Genomic DNA, 17,906 nt, shown 5'->3' on the forward strand with positions numbered 1-17,906 from the left:
TGAAATTCCAATAGGTATCATTTTATCTAAATTACTTATCTCATTCCTTTTGAAATTTTTGACCAGACATGTGAGTCCAGGACAAATCCAGGGTAATAGAACCTTCCTATTATCCAAGATAACTCCAGAACCCTATTCAGAGCAGCACCATATTACATTTTTGATGGAAATGGAAACGAAGCTGTGAGTGATGGCCTGACAGTCTCTTCATTGAAATTGTGCTGTATAAAGGTCTGAGATAACATAGAATTTTCACAACTCGTGTTTTCTGGAGAAACTTCAAGCAGATTAAAGGCCTTGTTGGGGTTTATTTGCATTTAAATGTCTGCCCGTTGGGGGTTTGAAATAGCGAGCATTCTGTTAGTCCATTTGAACATTCCTTCAATGTACTGTAAGTCTATGGGATTTTTCCAATTTTTTATTTTCTGCTATTCCAGAACAGTCTGAAGGTCTGTGTTGAGTTTGGTGAACATTAGCTTGAAATGTATGGGAGGAGTTGGTGTTAGAAATTTTGCAGGGGGAAAAAACCTATACAAACTGCATTTTTACACCATTGAAGGGCACTTGCTGGAAGGTGACGCCACTGAAAGGGTCATTTCAAACAAAAGTACGAATTTTTATTTTTTTTCACAAAGGGCTTTTCACAAGACTTTTAGTGAAGGCCATATTTAAACTGTAATGCTATGCTCCCTTCAGAGTGCCCACGTCAAGAGCGCTGTCTTTCCTAGTGAATAGGGCATAGGGATGATCACTTTCGATTGGAATTCGGCCAATGTTTGTAAAATAACAGCATATTAAATATTGACCTCAAGTCAACATGGCAACAGCCTATACAGAACATTGGAGAGACTGTATTCTACCCCTGTCAAAAAATTAAATAGGTCGCTTCATAAGGTCATGACACCTCAAAGTCAGAATTCCCCTAAATTACAAGAGGAATCCCTGAGATCCTTATCCCATCCATGCTGAAGAGACGTTTAACGAGTCTGTGGGGAAATCGAATCCATTCTTTATTGGCCAGCGGGCTGATTTGATGTAACATCCTGTGGAGGATCGCGGGCGGTGGCAGCGGCAGACGAACCCGTTGCCCTGCAGATTGTGCCTTCTCGCGTCCGCCCTGCTCAGCCTCAATTTCGAGTTGACAGAGAGCGCACGAGACGCTCAGTGCAAGCGCGCCGCCGCAGCAGTAACAACCCACAACGCGCCGGACCTGCGCTCCAGTGTGCTGTCATTGTACATCCCTCATAAGTTGTTCTGTTTTCTCCTACATACGAATGAATATTCTCTGCGTTATATTGAGACCTCTGACATTTTAATTCAAGTTACTGCTTTTAAATTAGAAACTTCGCGTGGGAAGGAACCGGTGCACACTGAAGTCTGCTGAAGCCAGAGGTTTGCTTTAGAAATCAGCTGCGTGGATGCGTTTACCCGCGTAGGAACGGACGCGCTTCTCTTCGACCTTTGGATTTGATTTGCACATCACACTTATTCTGTCCAGGATGGGATTGCTCGTGCTGCTCGTGCTGTGCGCTCTTACCATGCAGGTATTCGGGGAGAGTAACGCCAAGACATGCTCGGAACTCCGGCAGTTCTACCACAGCAAGGGGTTCAGTCAGAACGGAGTCCCGCAATCAGAAATATCCGGTGAGTGAAATGGTCCTTCTCTCCTGCTGTATTATAGACTTCGAATACAGTCATTATTAGAGTGCATTGCTTACAAGGACAATGATATTCAAATTCACTTATTTTCTTTCATTGCATTTATAAAACACGTAAAAATGCAACATAACAGCTACAATACATACAGTAAGACGTGTTAACACTGTGCAATAAATATATAGTAAAGTACAGTAGCTTATACAATAATGATAAAAAAAAATCCCATAGTAATTTCAAGTGAATGAAAAGGTAAAATGCTATTAGCCTACATTTGACAACGGATCATAAATCAGCCAGTTAAAAGTGACATTTTAAGAGTTATTCTTACTGTATTTGACTATATGATTTAAGGTTGTCAAATAACATGACAACTTTGTAATTATGGGTCTATAGTCTGCTTTTATGCATCCTTAAATTTGATAGGAAATAGTTAATGCTTGATAGATAGATAGATAGATAGATAGATAGATAGATAGATAGATAGATAGATAGATAGATAGATAGATTGATTGATTATAGTTATGCTTACATATAAAGATTACATTGTAATTCTGGAGTCTGAAAGATTCATTGTTGCTGGTGTTTGTGTGAATGCATGGTTCAGGGTGCAATAGTTGCATTTCATCTCGCAGGGTTAGAGTTTTCCTTTTTGAGACACACAATGTAAGTTGAAATGATTAAACCTCTGACCCTGAGCTGGGCTCAAACACGCTGGGCGTGCTGGTGAGCTGTCCACATAGTTGAAGTGATTTCATGCTCTGACCACACACACTGAAAACCATGGATGGTCTTTGTTTCAACAAATTATTCTACAACCTAAAATGCCTCTGCTGTGCTTTCCACTACTTTCTGAATACATTTTTAAATTTTATCCTCTTTGTGTGACACACAAGTTGATCCGGGCTAGTATTCCGTAATGATCATAAAGCATCATCCATTTAGAAGATCAGTAGAGGTGAAAATCAGGCGTTAGCTGCTGAATGTTAATGTGATGGAGTTATTATCCTCATAAACACATTCATCATGTCCAGACACATTCAGTCATAGTGATCCATCACTGCAATCGCTTCAATTAGACGGTAGCAGTGGTGGGAAGGGCCGTGGTTCTTCATTCTGTTTGACATTTACATTTATGCATTTGGCAGATCTGAAACATGATCTGAAAAAGCATCTATGCTTTTATACAAAGAAACTTGCATACAAGGTATACATTCATTTGTGTGTTCCCTGGGAATTGAACACTTGGCCGTGGTATTGCTAGTGCCATGCTCTGTCAGTATGAACCTGACAGGAGAACATCTAAACGTCTAGGGACCAATTCCAGCTCACACGTGCCTTCTTAACCATACAGAGAAAATGAGAATTAATCGAAAGTAATTGTTTTAGAGTTAGAATTTTCCCCCAGGAAATGTTGTGCAATTATACTGCGTTAGTTTTTTTATTATCAGCAGAGATATATCTCTGGGTCTCCACTCAAGAGCTGACATACTTACGCTCCCATGCGTAAAGCTACGGAAATCAGATTTTTTTCGAGTGTGATTATTAACATTGCATGACTGTTGTCAGCAGTCTGGATGGGAAATCTGAACACAAACATGAATCTTTACTCACTTTCGTGAAGTGAATGCATGGACCCTTTTTCCAACTTTTCTCACTTTTTTCCCATTTTTTTTTTTACTTCCTGCTTCCATTCAGTAATCCGCATTACTATTAAATGGAAGACTTTGATTCAAGGAGTATCTTACATTTTTGATAGGTGAAGTCTTAAAAGCTTCATTTGAATTTATAAGGCTGGATTAGAACTTTCAGGATTGTGTAGCAGCTTTTCTCTGACTCATTCGGGATGGACTTGAATCCCATACATTTATGCATTTGGCAGACACTTTTATCCAAAGCAATTTATTCAATGTATTCATTTCATCAATATGAATGTTCCTTGGATATCGAACCCATTTCCATGGCCTTGTTAGTGCCTTGTTCTACTAGTTGAGCTTCAGAATCCCCATTCCCTTGAGCTATGGTGTGACCCCAATCATATCTGTGAGTCTTGTGTAGAAATCTAGTAGAACACCACAAAGATGACACAACCGAACAACCTGACATTACCTACTGTTTGAGGTTATGAGAATGCACAATCTGTTCCTGACCTAATTTCAGCCTAACATTAGAAGGATGCAGTGATAGACATCCACAGATCTTGTCAGTTGTATCTGAATGTTCTCAGCTCAGGAATCATTTTGTGGAAGCAAGCCAATTTCAACTGTGTCCTGATTTAGTTTACAAAATGTTAGCATGCAAACTGATGCCATGTGACAGAAAATATTTAGGGAGAATCTGATTGGTTGAGTCAGACTTGGAGAACATTCTCCAATGGACATACTCTAATCACAAATCACTGTCTTGGTACCAGACATATTTTTCCATTTCATTTTTTTATTTTTAAATTGTATAAAATCTTTCATAAAAGAGTCCTACACCATAAACCAGACTAAACAGATTCAAGGTGAATCATTGCAAACTTTGATTTGAAGCAAAAATTGATAAAAAAAAAATGGACGACAAGACAAAGGTATAAGACTGTGTAATGTCTTTAATCCTTAAATGCATGGGGATTTCACCAAACACTCTTACATATGTAGGGTCTTTAGAGACCCGGCACTTAAAAAATGCCACAACCATGTAATATTTTCAAGGCAACTAGAAAATAGTAAAATAAAATATATTTAGATATATTATGATGTTTTATTTTTCATATATCAAAGAGATAATGCAACAAATAAGGACAAATCTAGAACAGGATTCATTACTTTCACTCTGAAATTTAATGAGACACAACTGGCTGTCAAACACATATTTAGTTACACATAACACATAATCTGCATATAAGTATTTTCTCAGGCACTTAATGAGTCTAAATTGATGTCCAATTTACATAATTTCAATAGTGTGCCCAAATGACAATAGTCATATCATACGTTTATGTGTTGTACTTGCTATAGTTTACTTCCATGTTCTTTCTTTATCAAATGGCCATGTCAAATGTAAATCAAATCAATAAGTGAAACAACAGTGCCACCTTAAGTAAGAATAGCATGCACTGTTTATTATGTACATTTACACGTATATGGGATACTGATAATTGACCATTGTTGCACAGAAAATCAACATGATATAGTATTGGTTAGTATGAATATACAGTGCTAATTTCTCTTGTATTAAACAAAAAAATAGATATCCTATGATAGTTATATATAGATATTAAATAATCATAAAAATATATAATTTATGGATGTGCAAAAAAAAAATAAAAATCTGAAAAAAAAGTTATTACACGCCTAGGGTCTCTAATGACCCTATAAGTTTTTTTATTTTACACTATTTATAAGTGATAAATGGAGGAATACTAAAGAGGTGTGGGCACAACTCCAAAAAAATGGATGAGGTACAGTGGGTAAAATTAGGTCCCAGGTCTCTAAAGACTCAATGCATCTAAGGGTTAATGAGGGAATACACTACAATCCCATGAAGCACTGTAAATGACATAATCAAGTTAAAAACTATACAAATATAAAACTATTAATTTCAAAGTTTTGTTGCAAAATATACAGATATACTGTATGAACATATAGTTTGAGTGTGTAGGCTTGTGCATCGTTACTATGTAACAACTATTGTGGACCTGCTAGCAAAAGCAACTGTGGTCTGAACAGAAAACAAAATCTGATCTGTCCACATATAACTTGCAGTTTGAACAGTCAGTCTAAATAATTGTATTTGAGAAAACCTGCAGTGTGAACAAAGCCTAAAAGTATTAGGATGGAACTACTGAATGTAACCTGTAGCATCTCAACAACATGTAATATCCATGATGATGATGATGTATAGCGCCCTCTTGCTGTGACCTTAGAGCTGGCAGTGATCATTAAGGTGCTGCTGTCATGTTAGTCATGTTAAAGTCATGGACGCAGCTGAGCATGGAGACACTAATGAGGTCCCTGAGCTGTGGCAGCCCATGACATGACAGCCACTACAGGAGAAAATGATGGTTTCTCGAAAGAGAAACGCCCTGTGGGATCCATGCTAACATATATAGACTGCAGGATCTCAGGGGTAAAAAGTTATTTTTGCATGTACATTTAAATATTTAAGTTGCATGAGCGCTTATGCTGTGGGCCATAGTACCTAATTCCCAATTTTTTCTGATGCATGTGTATTGTGTCCATGTTCAATTGATGCATAACATGTTAATGGAAGTGATGTTTCTATAGACATCAAGATTTATGGTTAAAATGTATATGAATGTAAATTGGAATGTTTACCTCTTAGGCCCACAAATAGATTTCTTGTAAGTTTTTCACCATTTTAGCCTACACTAGTCCATTTTAAAGGGTCAGTCTTTCAGTGAAAAATATATTTTTAAAAGTATAAATATTCCATTAGTTTCTAAATCCATTAATTAATATGAGGTCATTAATCTGTATGCATATGCATATAATTATGGAAGAAATAGCTAAACTGTTTTAGATGCAGTATAACGTGTCACATCGCAGGACATACTTCAACTTCATTTAAGTGTTTAATGTCAACAGCCTGTGCACATGTGTTTTGTGTTCAGAATTTATTTATATTGATTTAAATGCTTTGATTTTAGATGTTTTTTTGGGGGGGGGGGTCACATGTTAGGGTTAAGGCATTTAATCACCAATCAATAACAAGAAGAGATATGGAGAACAGGGCATTCCCAGACTCACATTTTATTTTTCCCCTCGCTGCACACACACACACACACACACACACACACACACATAGACAGACACAGTGAAGTGTATTTAGTGCTGATGCAGTAGATGTTAAAGGCATTAAGCTGTAATCTGCTCTCTGGAGCCTGAAACTCACCACAGTGTTTGATGTCCTGCAGAGCAGCAGAGCCGCGCAGCGCACTGCATCAGTGAAGAAAAAAGAAAGGATATTGTAGAGGAAGAGAAATACTAAGACTGTCTCTTCAGTCTCTTTATCCTCTGTCCTCTTAAACAGGAAAAACAAATGGTTTTGGTCTCTGGAACTACTAGTGTTTTAATAAAATATTGTCTCTTGTGATGTGTTGTCCCCTTCCCGATGCTGTAGCAACATTACCGTGATGTTTTTTCCTGGCTGAAAAGACCAGCACATGTTGTGATTTGGATGCTGGTCCACTGAATGAGATCATGTGGTGGTGTCCACAGCAGGGTTATCATATTTTTTTAATTATTTAGAAATTTTAATTTGGTTTAATTCACTAAACAGTTGTGCCATTTTTGGACCATTTAGCAGCGCTTCTTTAAATAGCGCTGTGTCTTAAGTATTTAAATGAAGTCATTGTCATTCCTTTCCACACAGACATGCCCGATTTCTATGTTATTTAGGCTAATAATACAGTAGATTGGCTTTCCTCCAATTTTTGTAAATGCAGCGCAGTGGTAAACTGAATTTTATTAAGAGATGTTTGTGTACATTTTCTATCGATCATGGCAGCAGTAATTAATGAAAAAGTAATCAAATGAAGTCGCAAATCATGGTTAATTGTTTTTCTTTTGAAGGGATGAACCATTTGATATGTTTTGCTTACTTATACATTTACCAATAGAGAACCAGGTTCCCGAAACCTCAGATGTGAAGCACCCCATTTTCTTTTTTAAACAAATGTAATAACACTATCTTCACACTTTCATGTTGAACAAGGTGTTAAAACTACAATCTAACGAATGATTCCTTCTGACCAAAATTAAGTAATGTTTTGCCCATGCTCTGCTGTCAATAGCATGATTAACATACTCCATGATTGGGGCGTGAGAGGGGCGTGAAAGGGGCCGCATTTTCACATTGGCCGCATTTCTTTTCTTGGTTCCCACAGCAACGACAGTCAGTCACTTGCACTTGTTTGTCAGCATACTTGGTCGTGATTTGGTAAATATATTGAAGTTCCTTTCAAGTCAAGTCAATCTACTCTGCGGTCATCTTTGGAATGCTTTCAGGCAGGCTGGGCAGCTATTTTCTTTATAAAAAAGCGACATAAAATACGGCTCTTATCTACTTGAATGGGGAAAGACTGGCGAAGTGATTGGCTCTTTTAAAGCAGGACTTCCTTTCAACATCTGTTCCAGTTTCTCCCATTCATTTCAATACCAATGGCCCGTCTCTTCTAAACTCTCTCTCTATATACGGCAAAAGTCCTGCAATGTAATGTATTAATACTTTCCTTTATTTAGTTATTTTGTATTTGTTTGCATGCAGACCTATGAAAGGTAATGTATATTAGTCTACATTTAAATAGTGTTTATTTGCTTTTGCGTCTTTTCTAAAATCTCCTGATTATTTTAGTTTTGAACCCAGAGCCACTGAGATCAGCGTGAGCTGCGTGGCAAAAATAGGCTTATTGCTGAAACTGTCCACTCACTACTGCATCTGAGATGCTTCTAGGACACATCACCTCGCAACTTACGTTTGCAATCTGAAGGGTGTAATCTGTTAACATGGGCGCCAAAACGAAAACTTGCTGCACATGCCTCGTTCATGCCCCGCTTATGGAGTGTGTGTCAATCAGCCTGTGACAGGGCGGAGGGCGGGGCCGGGTTGTGATTATACACAGCGGTCCCTTATCAGTCTAATTAAGCCTCCGAGAGGGATAAAGGCCGATTGCGGACAGTGGTGCGAAGAGAGAGAGATCGTTTACGGACATGTCCGTCATGTGTGTTTGTGTCTTTTGCTTAAGTTTATCATTAAAACTATTATTTACATTGCCAAGCCGGTTCTCGCCTCCTCCTTTCCATTGAACTTACTTTTGGCAGAAAACTGAAGGAAGATGTGTTGTTGTTTGTGTTGACAACATCTTTGAGCTCCTCCTTCCAAATATGGTGAACTGCTCTCATCTCCTACACGGTCCACAAAACCCTGGTGCCATAGGGACACTTTATATGTTTAGATACTTTTAATGGCCTAACATATTTGTAATTAAGCAAATGTTTAACTGAAGTATATCTGGAATGCTTATATAACACGGTCAGCGCTATCAAGTGCTAACTAACCAAAATCGGAGCACACAATCCGTTTATTTCATGTGTATCGAGCACAGAACCACGCTTAGACCCTCTGAAATACATCATCAGCCTTGAGCACTGCACATATGAGAAACACGATACTCATAAACCTCTGCGGCTACGTTTGTCAGAGTGTATTCGAAAGTGAAACAGTGATTGGTCAGTAGTGAAGTTCTGAACTGATTGGTCAGTTGAGGTGAAAATGGACAATAGAGCATAACAGTTGTCCAGTCTTGAAATGACCAGAGCATTATTCAGACAGCAAAGGTCTGATTTTTCTGATGTGGTAAAGTGCAAACCTGGAAGACCGGGCGGTTGATGAGATGTGTCAGTGAAGTTAAGTCTGAGCCAGCACTGGAATTTATGATGGTCCAAACCAATCTTTTCAGCTTGGTTGATCGGTTGTCATGGATATGTTTTGAGTGTAATTGTCCCATTTTAGGCAGACACACCCAACTCTTGAGTTTTTGGTAATTGGTAAAACATAAAACTCTGTATCTGTAAAAACAGAGAGACCTTGGCCTCTGTCCCAGGATGCAAAACGCAGCTGAATATGATCCTTCTGAAATCAGATAACACCAGGACAGAGAAGTGATGTAAATCTGCAGGCCTGTTGAATTATCTAGGCAATAAATATGACATATTACTGACTCAGATTGTTATACATGCAGTGTAATGTAGTTCTCAGCCTTCCTGTGAGTGAAGAACTCATAGCCCTCCCAGAGGAGAGAGAGAGAGACATGGGACAGGACAAGGTGACTTTATATGAAGACATTTTTGATGGATTTGCTATTGTGTGACATCCTTTGAAGGCAGAGAGAGCGAGAGAGACAGAAAGAGCGAGGGTCACATTGCATAGCAGATAGTTGTATATTTACATGACAGTTCAAACATGTGTATGTGAAAATACTGTATGTATTTGTTTACTGTATATTACTTCGATCTATTTACTTTCATTTGATCTTGGAAACCAGCATAGACCAGCAAACCAGTTTAGACTGATTTAAGCTGTTGTTTTCACTTGGAAATACAATAATTAATGTCCAAAAAACATGGTAATACGTGTTACTTTTTTATGTTTAAACTATTTAATTATTTACCTCTACTCTACTCTAACTACTTGAATGCTTTGACAATATTGTAATTTGTTGAAGTTAAGCCAAAATAAGTTTAGTTGAGCCTGACTCTGAGAGAAAGAGATGGAGGGGCAATCTGTTCTCTGGAAATCAGTTTGATTTATTTGTAATAAATAATAAATAATCTGCTGCAACAAGCATTGTTGATTCATCGTAAAATACCAAAACCTTACTCTGCAAGTATACACAGATACTTTCTGACTTCAGAATAATCTCACTCGTTTCTTTCTCTCTGATCCTGATTACTGCCGTTTAACTTCCTTCAGCCTGTGTCATTGTCTTTCAGAGACATCATGTGCACAGTGACCAGAGATAAACATTTCAAAACACACTGCAATCACTTACAACACATTATCTCAAACACATACACACATTTCATCACGCATGCACATGTTTAAAGACATCTTCCTCTTAAAAGGGTTTACAAACTCCTTTAATATGTCAGCTATCTCCCTCTATATCTTGCTCTGTCTTTCTGTTTGAAGTTCAACCTGAAATTTAAAAAGCCTCTGATTGGCATTTCCATCTTGTTTCCTGTTAAAGGGTTAGTTCATTCCGAAAGATTATGTCATCATTTACTCACCTCACATGCCGTTACAAACCCTTATGACTTAATTTATTCTGGGAACTGAAAAGATGATGTTAGGCTGTATGTTAGTCTCAGTCACCATTCACTTTCATTGCATATTTCTGTCCATACAAATGCTCACTTTTTCAGACGTCTTGGTTCGAGAGGTATTTTTCCCATTCTCTTTTCCCCCCAAAAAGATTTCATAAAGTATTTCAATAAAGAGTTTTAAGCCTTTAACCAAATCAACCAGCTCTGAGGTGAATAACAACATTACAAACTTTGATTTGAAGCAAAAACAGCTTCAAAATGCTCTCCGTTCACACTGGCGTTTTCAAGCATTTTCCAAAAGTTTCACGTTGACACTGAAACGGATGAAAACTCTTAAATCTCCTTACTGCACATGCGATAAATTGTCCTCGTGTTTCGTCAGCAGCAATTCCGAGTAAACTTCCCATCTTTATCTTTAACTATTTATTCTAGTAAATATATCAGGCACAACAATGCTACTACAATGTGGTCCACCATCTTGATTGTTTTGTGTTGAATGGATCACATGATTGCATCACAACAACAAATACGTCATCGTTTTCATATATCTCCATTTTCCTTGTGCTCACTACAACGTGAAGTTGGCGTTTTCAAATGTATTCACTTGGTAGTGTTTTCGAAAAGCCAAATTTTCACTGTCAAAAACACCGTCTCAGAATGGACGGAAGAACAAAACATAGAGAAAAAGATGCGTTTTCAAACGAAAACTTGTTAGTGTGGATGTGGCCTAAAATTAGACAAGAAGGCAAAAGTACGAGATGGTGTACTTGCCGTCTTTCATGAGGGAATCAACTACAGTCCCATGAAGAATTGAGAATGACAAAATATAAACGTATTGATTCAAAGTTGAATAGAATCAATATATTTAAAGTGTTGTGCAATATATTCAGATATATACAAGTAGTTTTAGAGTGACGGGAATCTTGATTACATAATCTGTAGTGGGTCATAATTAGAAGTTTACTCATGGGCAATTTTTCAGCATATTGTTTGTCACGATTCTCTGATTGGTGAATCTTTCGCTGCTGGATTCATGGGTAGTGTAGTACTTTTTAAAGAAAAGCTGGGGCGAGTCAAAACTATTTGATGTGGTAATCAACATTATGCAATGTATACTGTTGATTGAGCTGAACTTGTATTAAATCCGGAATATTCCTTTGAAGATTTATAAGTTATGGTTAGAATCATTACCCTATAGAAAAAATAAATGGGTCTTTTACTTTCAGAACCAGACCGATGCACTCGAATGGTTATATTTATTTTTGTCTCCATGAGGTCCTCAGGTCTTTATGCGATTTTTTTTTTTTTTTTTTTTCAATTCTAAAATTGTGATTTTGATGCAATTAGGCTCAGAACACAAATTGAATCCTCAGTTGAACAAGCATGTTTCATGTTGATGTCTATGTTAAAACTACAGTATAACTCCTGACATGTGTTTTAAAGGAATTCATTATGACTCATTTCTTAAATTACCTAGTAGAACCAACCCATGAGGTTCCCATAATGACTCCCTTAGAGAGACAGAACTTAGAACAAATCGTGAAAGTTCTTAGAAATTGTCAAGTACTGTTTTAATTTTAGCATTTGCTACATTCTCTGTGCTGATGCTTCTAACAGCAGCCTATCTCTAACCCCTGGAGTCTTGGAGCTCAATGCTTCTACAGTTCTGTGAGAACTAAAGAATGGTTGGGAAAAGAGGCACAACCTAAGAGAGACAGGGATCGGGGATCTGGGGCACTAAATGCACTAAAATCAAAGTGGTGTTCAAACAAGAGCATTCTGGGAAATTTGAACTAGCAGTTTGATCTCACATGTGAAACTCTATGGGGCGTCCTGCTTTTTTTATAATTTGTAAGCTTGTCAGCCCCAGTCCTCATTCACTTTCATTATATTCAAAAGAGTGGTCAGGATATTCAACAAATAATTCTCCTTTTGTGATCCATGGATGAAATTAAGTTGTGGGGGTTTGGAATGACACAAGGATGAATAAATTATTATATTTTTCATTTTTGGGTAAACCATCCCTTTAGAGTTAGGGTGAACTCTGATTTGGACATTCATGACAGTGAATTTGCAGCAGGGCTACAGGTAAGTGAAAGGGGGGAAGCATATTTAGTTTGGCTGGGCTTGGAGCAGCTGTAGGGTGGTGTGGAAAACGTAGAGAAATTTCACTTCATCCATCATGGAAGCATCTGACGTAATAGCAGTCACTAATGGTGGTTATGAGAAACTCTTAGTATGAACAACAGACTCATAAAAGTCTTGCACATACAAAAGCACCAGAGCTTTGGAAAAAGTGCTGTAAGTGTTCCAAACCTGTATTACTTTCTATATTCCATGAAAGATGGCCCCAGTTGCCTTTCATTCTATGGAACAAAAAGCAGCCCCAACATTCTTCAGATTATTTTGTTGTGGAACACAAAAGGAGATGTTCGGTAGGATGTTAAGCATCTTCCATGAAGGCGGCCCCAGTCACCCTTCACTTTCATTGTATGGAAAAAAGATCAAATTAAAGTGAAAAAAATATATTCGAACAGAAGACATTTTTAATAAAAAAGAAACAAATAGAGAGATACAGACTGGATTTATGAAGTTGCAGTCTCATTAAATCTGTTATGTACTTGTTCATCCTAGCTGGCTTGGTTTTTATTAACAGTATGTGGAAAGAGACAATGAGAATCTACATGTAGCTTTGAAAGGGGAGTGAAATCTTAAAATGTGTAAAATGAAACATGGGTTATATAGCCTAGAAAACACAATGTTACGCAATTCATAATTTTGTAATGCGCGGTTATGTTGTTTGCTCCTCTTTTGGCTCAAATATTAAAGGTGCATTCAGTAATTTGGGGTTAATTTAAAAGGTTCCACTGACTTTTTTATGCACTGCTTCGGAAACTGTCCGGACCTTTAAACAATAATTTGCACCTGATTAATTATACTGAAACACTTTAATATCCACGGACCTAAGACAATTAAAAAATGTTAATGACAACGAATGTCATGTCTCTGGTACCGTTTTCAAGATATAAAAGTTCATGATTAACATGCACTATTTTTGAGTGGAAGTTTGTAAGAATCCTCCACGAAGGATCATATATCAACCTTTAAAAAGGAAAGCCCAGTCGACCGTGTGACTCCGGAAAGTCACTTCTGATTGGCTCAGGACACCTTTTGGGTGCGGCCAATTTCAATTCAAAACTTTCCTACCCAAGGAAGAACTCCTCTTTCTTCCCTTTTGTCTTGATCCCGCTCTATTCGGAACCGTCACTTGCTTCTTTCAGATCCTCCGTGCCATGTAGAGTCCAAGGAAAACTCGAGACAAAGTCCCGAGGAAGCCTCTCACTCTCTGCTCTATGGTTCACACACCCAATAGGAGTCGCGAGTCTTCCTTGTGGAAGGCCTTGCTTCAAAGCCCACCTCATCATCCATCGAGACAACAACTATCAACGATCTAACAAAAGTCCAAAACATAGATGGAACAAACTTTCTACAAAGAGCCAAAGAACACCACGCAAGGAAATGCAACGACATGCAAGTTCATCTCCAGACGTTTGCTCAAAGTGCTGGTGTATTAGTTAAATACTTTGGGTAATCCGATTGCAAATTGATTTAGACTCAAAAGAGGATAAATGGTTCTTAAGGCATTGTCTGCAGACTCAAAGTTAATTTTCTCTGTATTGATCTTTTATTTCACATTCTGTCACTTTACTCACTGTTGGTACCTGTTCCATGTTGTATGTGTTAGATTAGTTTTATTTTAGAAAATAAATAAAGTTTGTCTGTATTCAAATATAATTTGATATATTTTGATAAATAATCTCATCCCTGTTTCTAAAAGATTTCACTTCAAAGCTGTACCTACATATGTGTAATATTATTTTCGATAAGCCATGAGAATAATATAACTCCAATAAGTGAATTAATCATAATTCACTTATTAAAGCTAATTCCTTACAATAGAAATTGCGGATATAACGAGACGTTGTATTACAATTTTAATGGTGGAGAATTTTATTCAGACAAATAAACAAGTTATTTGTCATTTATCAAATTTTTAATGGTTGTTGAACGCGACTAATTCGATTATAAATTTCCTTGCATAACAATGTAGAATAAGGACAGTTTAATTTAATTCCTAGCTCACACATACTGTTCCTACATATAATGGTGGAGGTAAATGGGCACTTTAATCCATACCGTGTACATCTACATCTACCAAATGTCCTACAAATACTCCCATGATGTTTAAATACTTCAATATTGTATGTATATACAGTACATACAAGGTGTCTTTCAAGTGCTACCAACAACATGTTCAGTATTGTATTGGTTTCAGTACTGAGCTGGATATTTCATCACCAGTTTTTAAATGCAGATAATGTCTGTCTGTCATCTTTGAGATGGAGGAGTGTGATTCTTTTTTTTTTTTTTTTTTTCCTGTGTTGGATGAGAATGATGTATTTTTAGATGTGCTAAAAGCTCAGGGTGATAAATGTCTCTTTCTCATTCTCCTGAGAAACAGCTAACATTAGGATAACACCGTGCAAATAGTATAGACTGTAATCTCTTTGTGTATGTAATTACAGACAAAGCTTTAAATTATCACTTGTTTTCTCTTTTTCTATATTTAGTCTCTTTTTGTCTATTTTCGTTCTTCTGAGCAAGAGCTTTTCATAAATATTACAGATAATCCAGCTTTGTTTTGATGTAGACAGATCATGCTCAGTCATGTGTATGTTTGGGTGTATTATCAGAGCTCTGTCCCTTTTAAATCCTACCAGATTTGTACCTGGTGTGTACAAAGAAATTTTGTATTCGGGTATTTGCTTATATACAGTATGCGTCTGCTGCCTCATGGATGTATATCAGGGAGGGTTTTCGGGCTGGACATTACAGTAGGTGTTCCTACTATGTCCAGAATTACTTGTAAATGCTATCTTTCTGGGATCTACATTGGGGTCCAAAATGTACATAATGATTTCTATCCCTTTTCAGCTTCCACTGAAACACAGATAATTTCCCACAGGTGTCAATCCTTATCGTTCTTCTTCTCCCCTCTTCGATCACAGATGGACAGCGCTAAATACAGGTGTAAACAGGGTCTCAAAAACCACAAATGGAGGTATTCAAAAAGACTTGTGTCCTAGATGGCAGCGAAGCACCACCCACTCACCTGTCAGTCAACCACTGTGCTAAAAAAACAGTTCTAAAATTAGAAAAAGTGCATACATACAAGTAAGAACTTCACGGAACTGCTTTAGTGCGCCTGATATCAACAAGCAAGGGCACATATAAACAGTACACACAGTTAATACAGGTACTTCACTAAAATAATGGAGAAAACTGCTCAAATATCACACTTGTGTGTCAGACAAGTATCCCCCAAATCCACTTGAAGTGTAATCTAAGCACAGGTGGTTACAGGAGACACATTTGAGCAACCAGGTGTAAATGGTGTGTTTTACCTGACCACTTGAGATTGGATAATCTGAGCCACATCTTATTACCAGGTGTAAATGGGGTCTTGCAGTTCCATGGAAGAAAGTAAAGTCCATCTATCCATCCATAAATAAACTTGGATAATTTAAATAAAATATTGAAGTATGTATATCTGTCTTCAGTAGCATCCACTGCAATAACAGCAGATCAGCCTCCTCTTGGAATTGAATGACAGGTGTACAGTAGCTAGTCAATGTGAACAGAGCTTCTTTTAATTTAGTACAGCAAGGAAAGGAAATCTGTCTCTTTGGCTTTGAAAGAAGGTCCTCTCCTCTGTGACCGAACCGCATGGCATCACTCAACAAAATTGAATCACAAATCCACACAGGAGGAAGGGCAGGGTTGAGATGGATGGGGCCTGAAAGACATAGAGAGGAGTGAAAAGTAGTCTGAATGAGAGAATTGCTGACACATCAGTATTATTATTAGTGGGCTCTCCTTAAAGTCATTACAGTAGATTATATGTTACAATCTCATTGTTGCATGGCACAGAAATGCTGATTTACAGTGCACTTGAAAACCTCTTCTTGTTCATTGGGTTTTTGATAAAGCTTTAACCATATCTGTAAAAAACTGTAGCTGCTTCCAGAGAATTGATTCCTGCTCCTCAGTGCATTTATAGTTAATGTGGCTGCCATGTCAATGTATTTACAGTATGCTTGGGTGCATATGTAATGGGAGCCAGCTGGTACATGATAGCTGTGCAGTATGTGTAAAGCCTTTAGTCTCCTCGTTAGTGCGCCCACCTCCCATGCCGGCTGACGCCGGTTCGAATTCCGCTTGAAGTGGGTCGCACATACTTTTAATTTCTCACTGAAATATTTGATGTCCTTAAGTGGCAAGTTATACCAAGCACTAATGTGATGCTCGAAATCGATCTATTACTTTAAGCAAAGTTGGGCACCGAGATCTTTTCACTCTGTGTTGAGACTAAAAGTTTGGTCTGACTAGTCCGTTGTAATGTTTGTCCAAAGATGAGATCCAAGCAATCCATTTGTCATTGAATAATGTCTCTTTTAATACCTATTCTGTTCTTTATAGTTTGCTGATTAGAAAACAATAGCAGGGATATGCTTAAGAAACCGTGCACATTCTCTCTTCATAATATGCTGGTAGTCTTAAAGAGACAGTACTATTTTAGCTTGCCTTCTACATATCAATGTAAATATTTAAATTATGCATGTAAAACATACTGTATATATGCAATACAATATATGCAATTTCAAGACATCATATTTATTGATGGAATTTGTACATTTTTGAAAATCTGTAATGTGAGCAAAATAATGATTTCATAATGTACAAAGCTTGAAGGTCCCCTGTATAATTAACACCATTAGCTAAGGGAATTTGTGTCAGTGAAGGGGTACATCCTTACTGATGGTGCTACGGGAGACAAAAAAAGGTTGGGAAACACTGGTTTAATTTATCGCAACAGCAGGGTTCTGGAATTTGAAGACCCCATGAAATCGCTTGACAAGCAAAAATATTTACTGTTGAAACAGAAAATTAGAAAAACAAAAGGCAATATTCTTAAAAAACAAAATGCTTTTGGTTTATGTCACAGCCATGAACATGATTTGCTATCACTAGTATAAAGAAGGTAGTATTAGTAGGAGGACAATCTTATTCTACCGAACATTTGATTGGACAAAATGAGCGAGTGCAGGATGAGTCATCAATATTTTTGATCTGTTTAGGACTACACTGGCATCCATATAAATGATTTCAAAGCATACTGATAGTAAATTAAAGTAGACGAAATTGTATAAATTAAAAAAGCCTAAATAAAGACTAAAAGCCACAAAACTCAAATTTTATTTCATGGGGCCTTTTCAATTTCATTTAAAATCTTTGTAGAGAAATTGATTTGTAACTGATGTATTTATGTATAATGTATATAAATGACAATGCGTAAAC

The 17,906-nt window shown here is 37.3% G+C and overlaps 1 protein-coding gene across 1 annotated transcript in view; it reads left to right on the plus strand.

Annotated features, from left to right (window-relative positions):
* The first annotated feature begins 1,052 nt into the window (after positions 1-1,052).
* The window catches only part of LOC127648588 (glypican-1-like), a 102,466-nt gene continuing 85,612 nt past the window's right edge, over positions 1,053-17,906 (plus strand). Inside the window, exon 1 of the mRNA XM_052133238.1 lies at positions 1,053-1,644. Within this exon, the coding sequence (XP_051989198.1) occupies positions 1,500-1,644 (145 nt within the window). The 5' untranslated portion in view covers positions 1,053-1,499. The remainder of the gene's footprint in view (positions 1,645-17,906) is intronic.

This window comes from Xyrauchen texanus, chromosome 9 (genome assembly GCF_025860055.1).
Source record: "Xyrauchen texanus isolate HMW12.3.18 chromosome 9, RBS_HiC_50CHRs, whole genome shotgun sequence".
NCBI lineage: Eukaryota > Metazoa > Chordata > Actinopteri > Cypriniformes > Catostomidae > Xyrauchen > Xyrauchen texanus.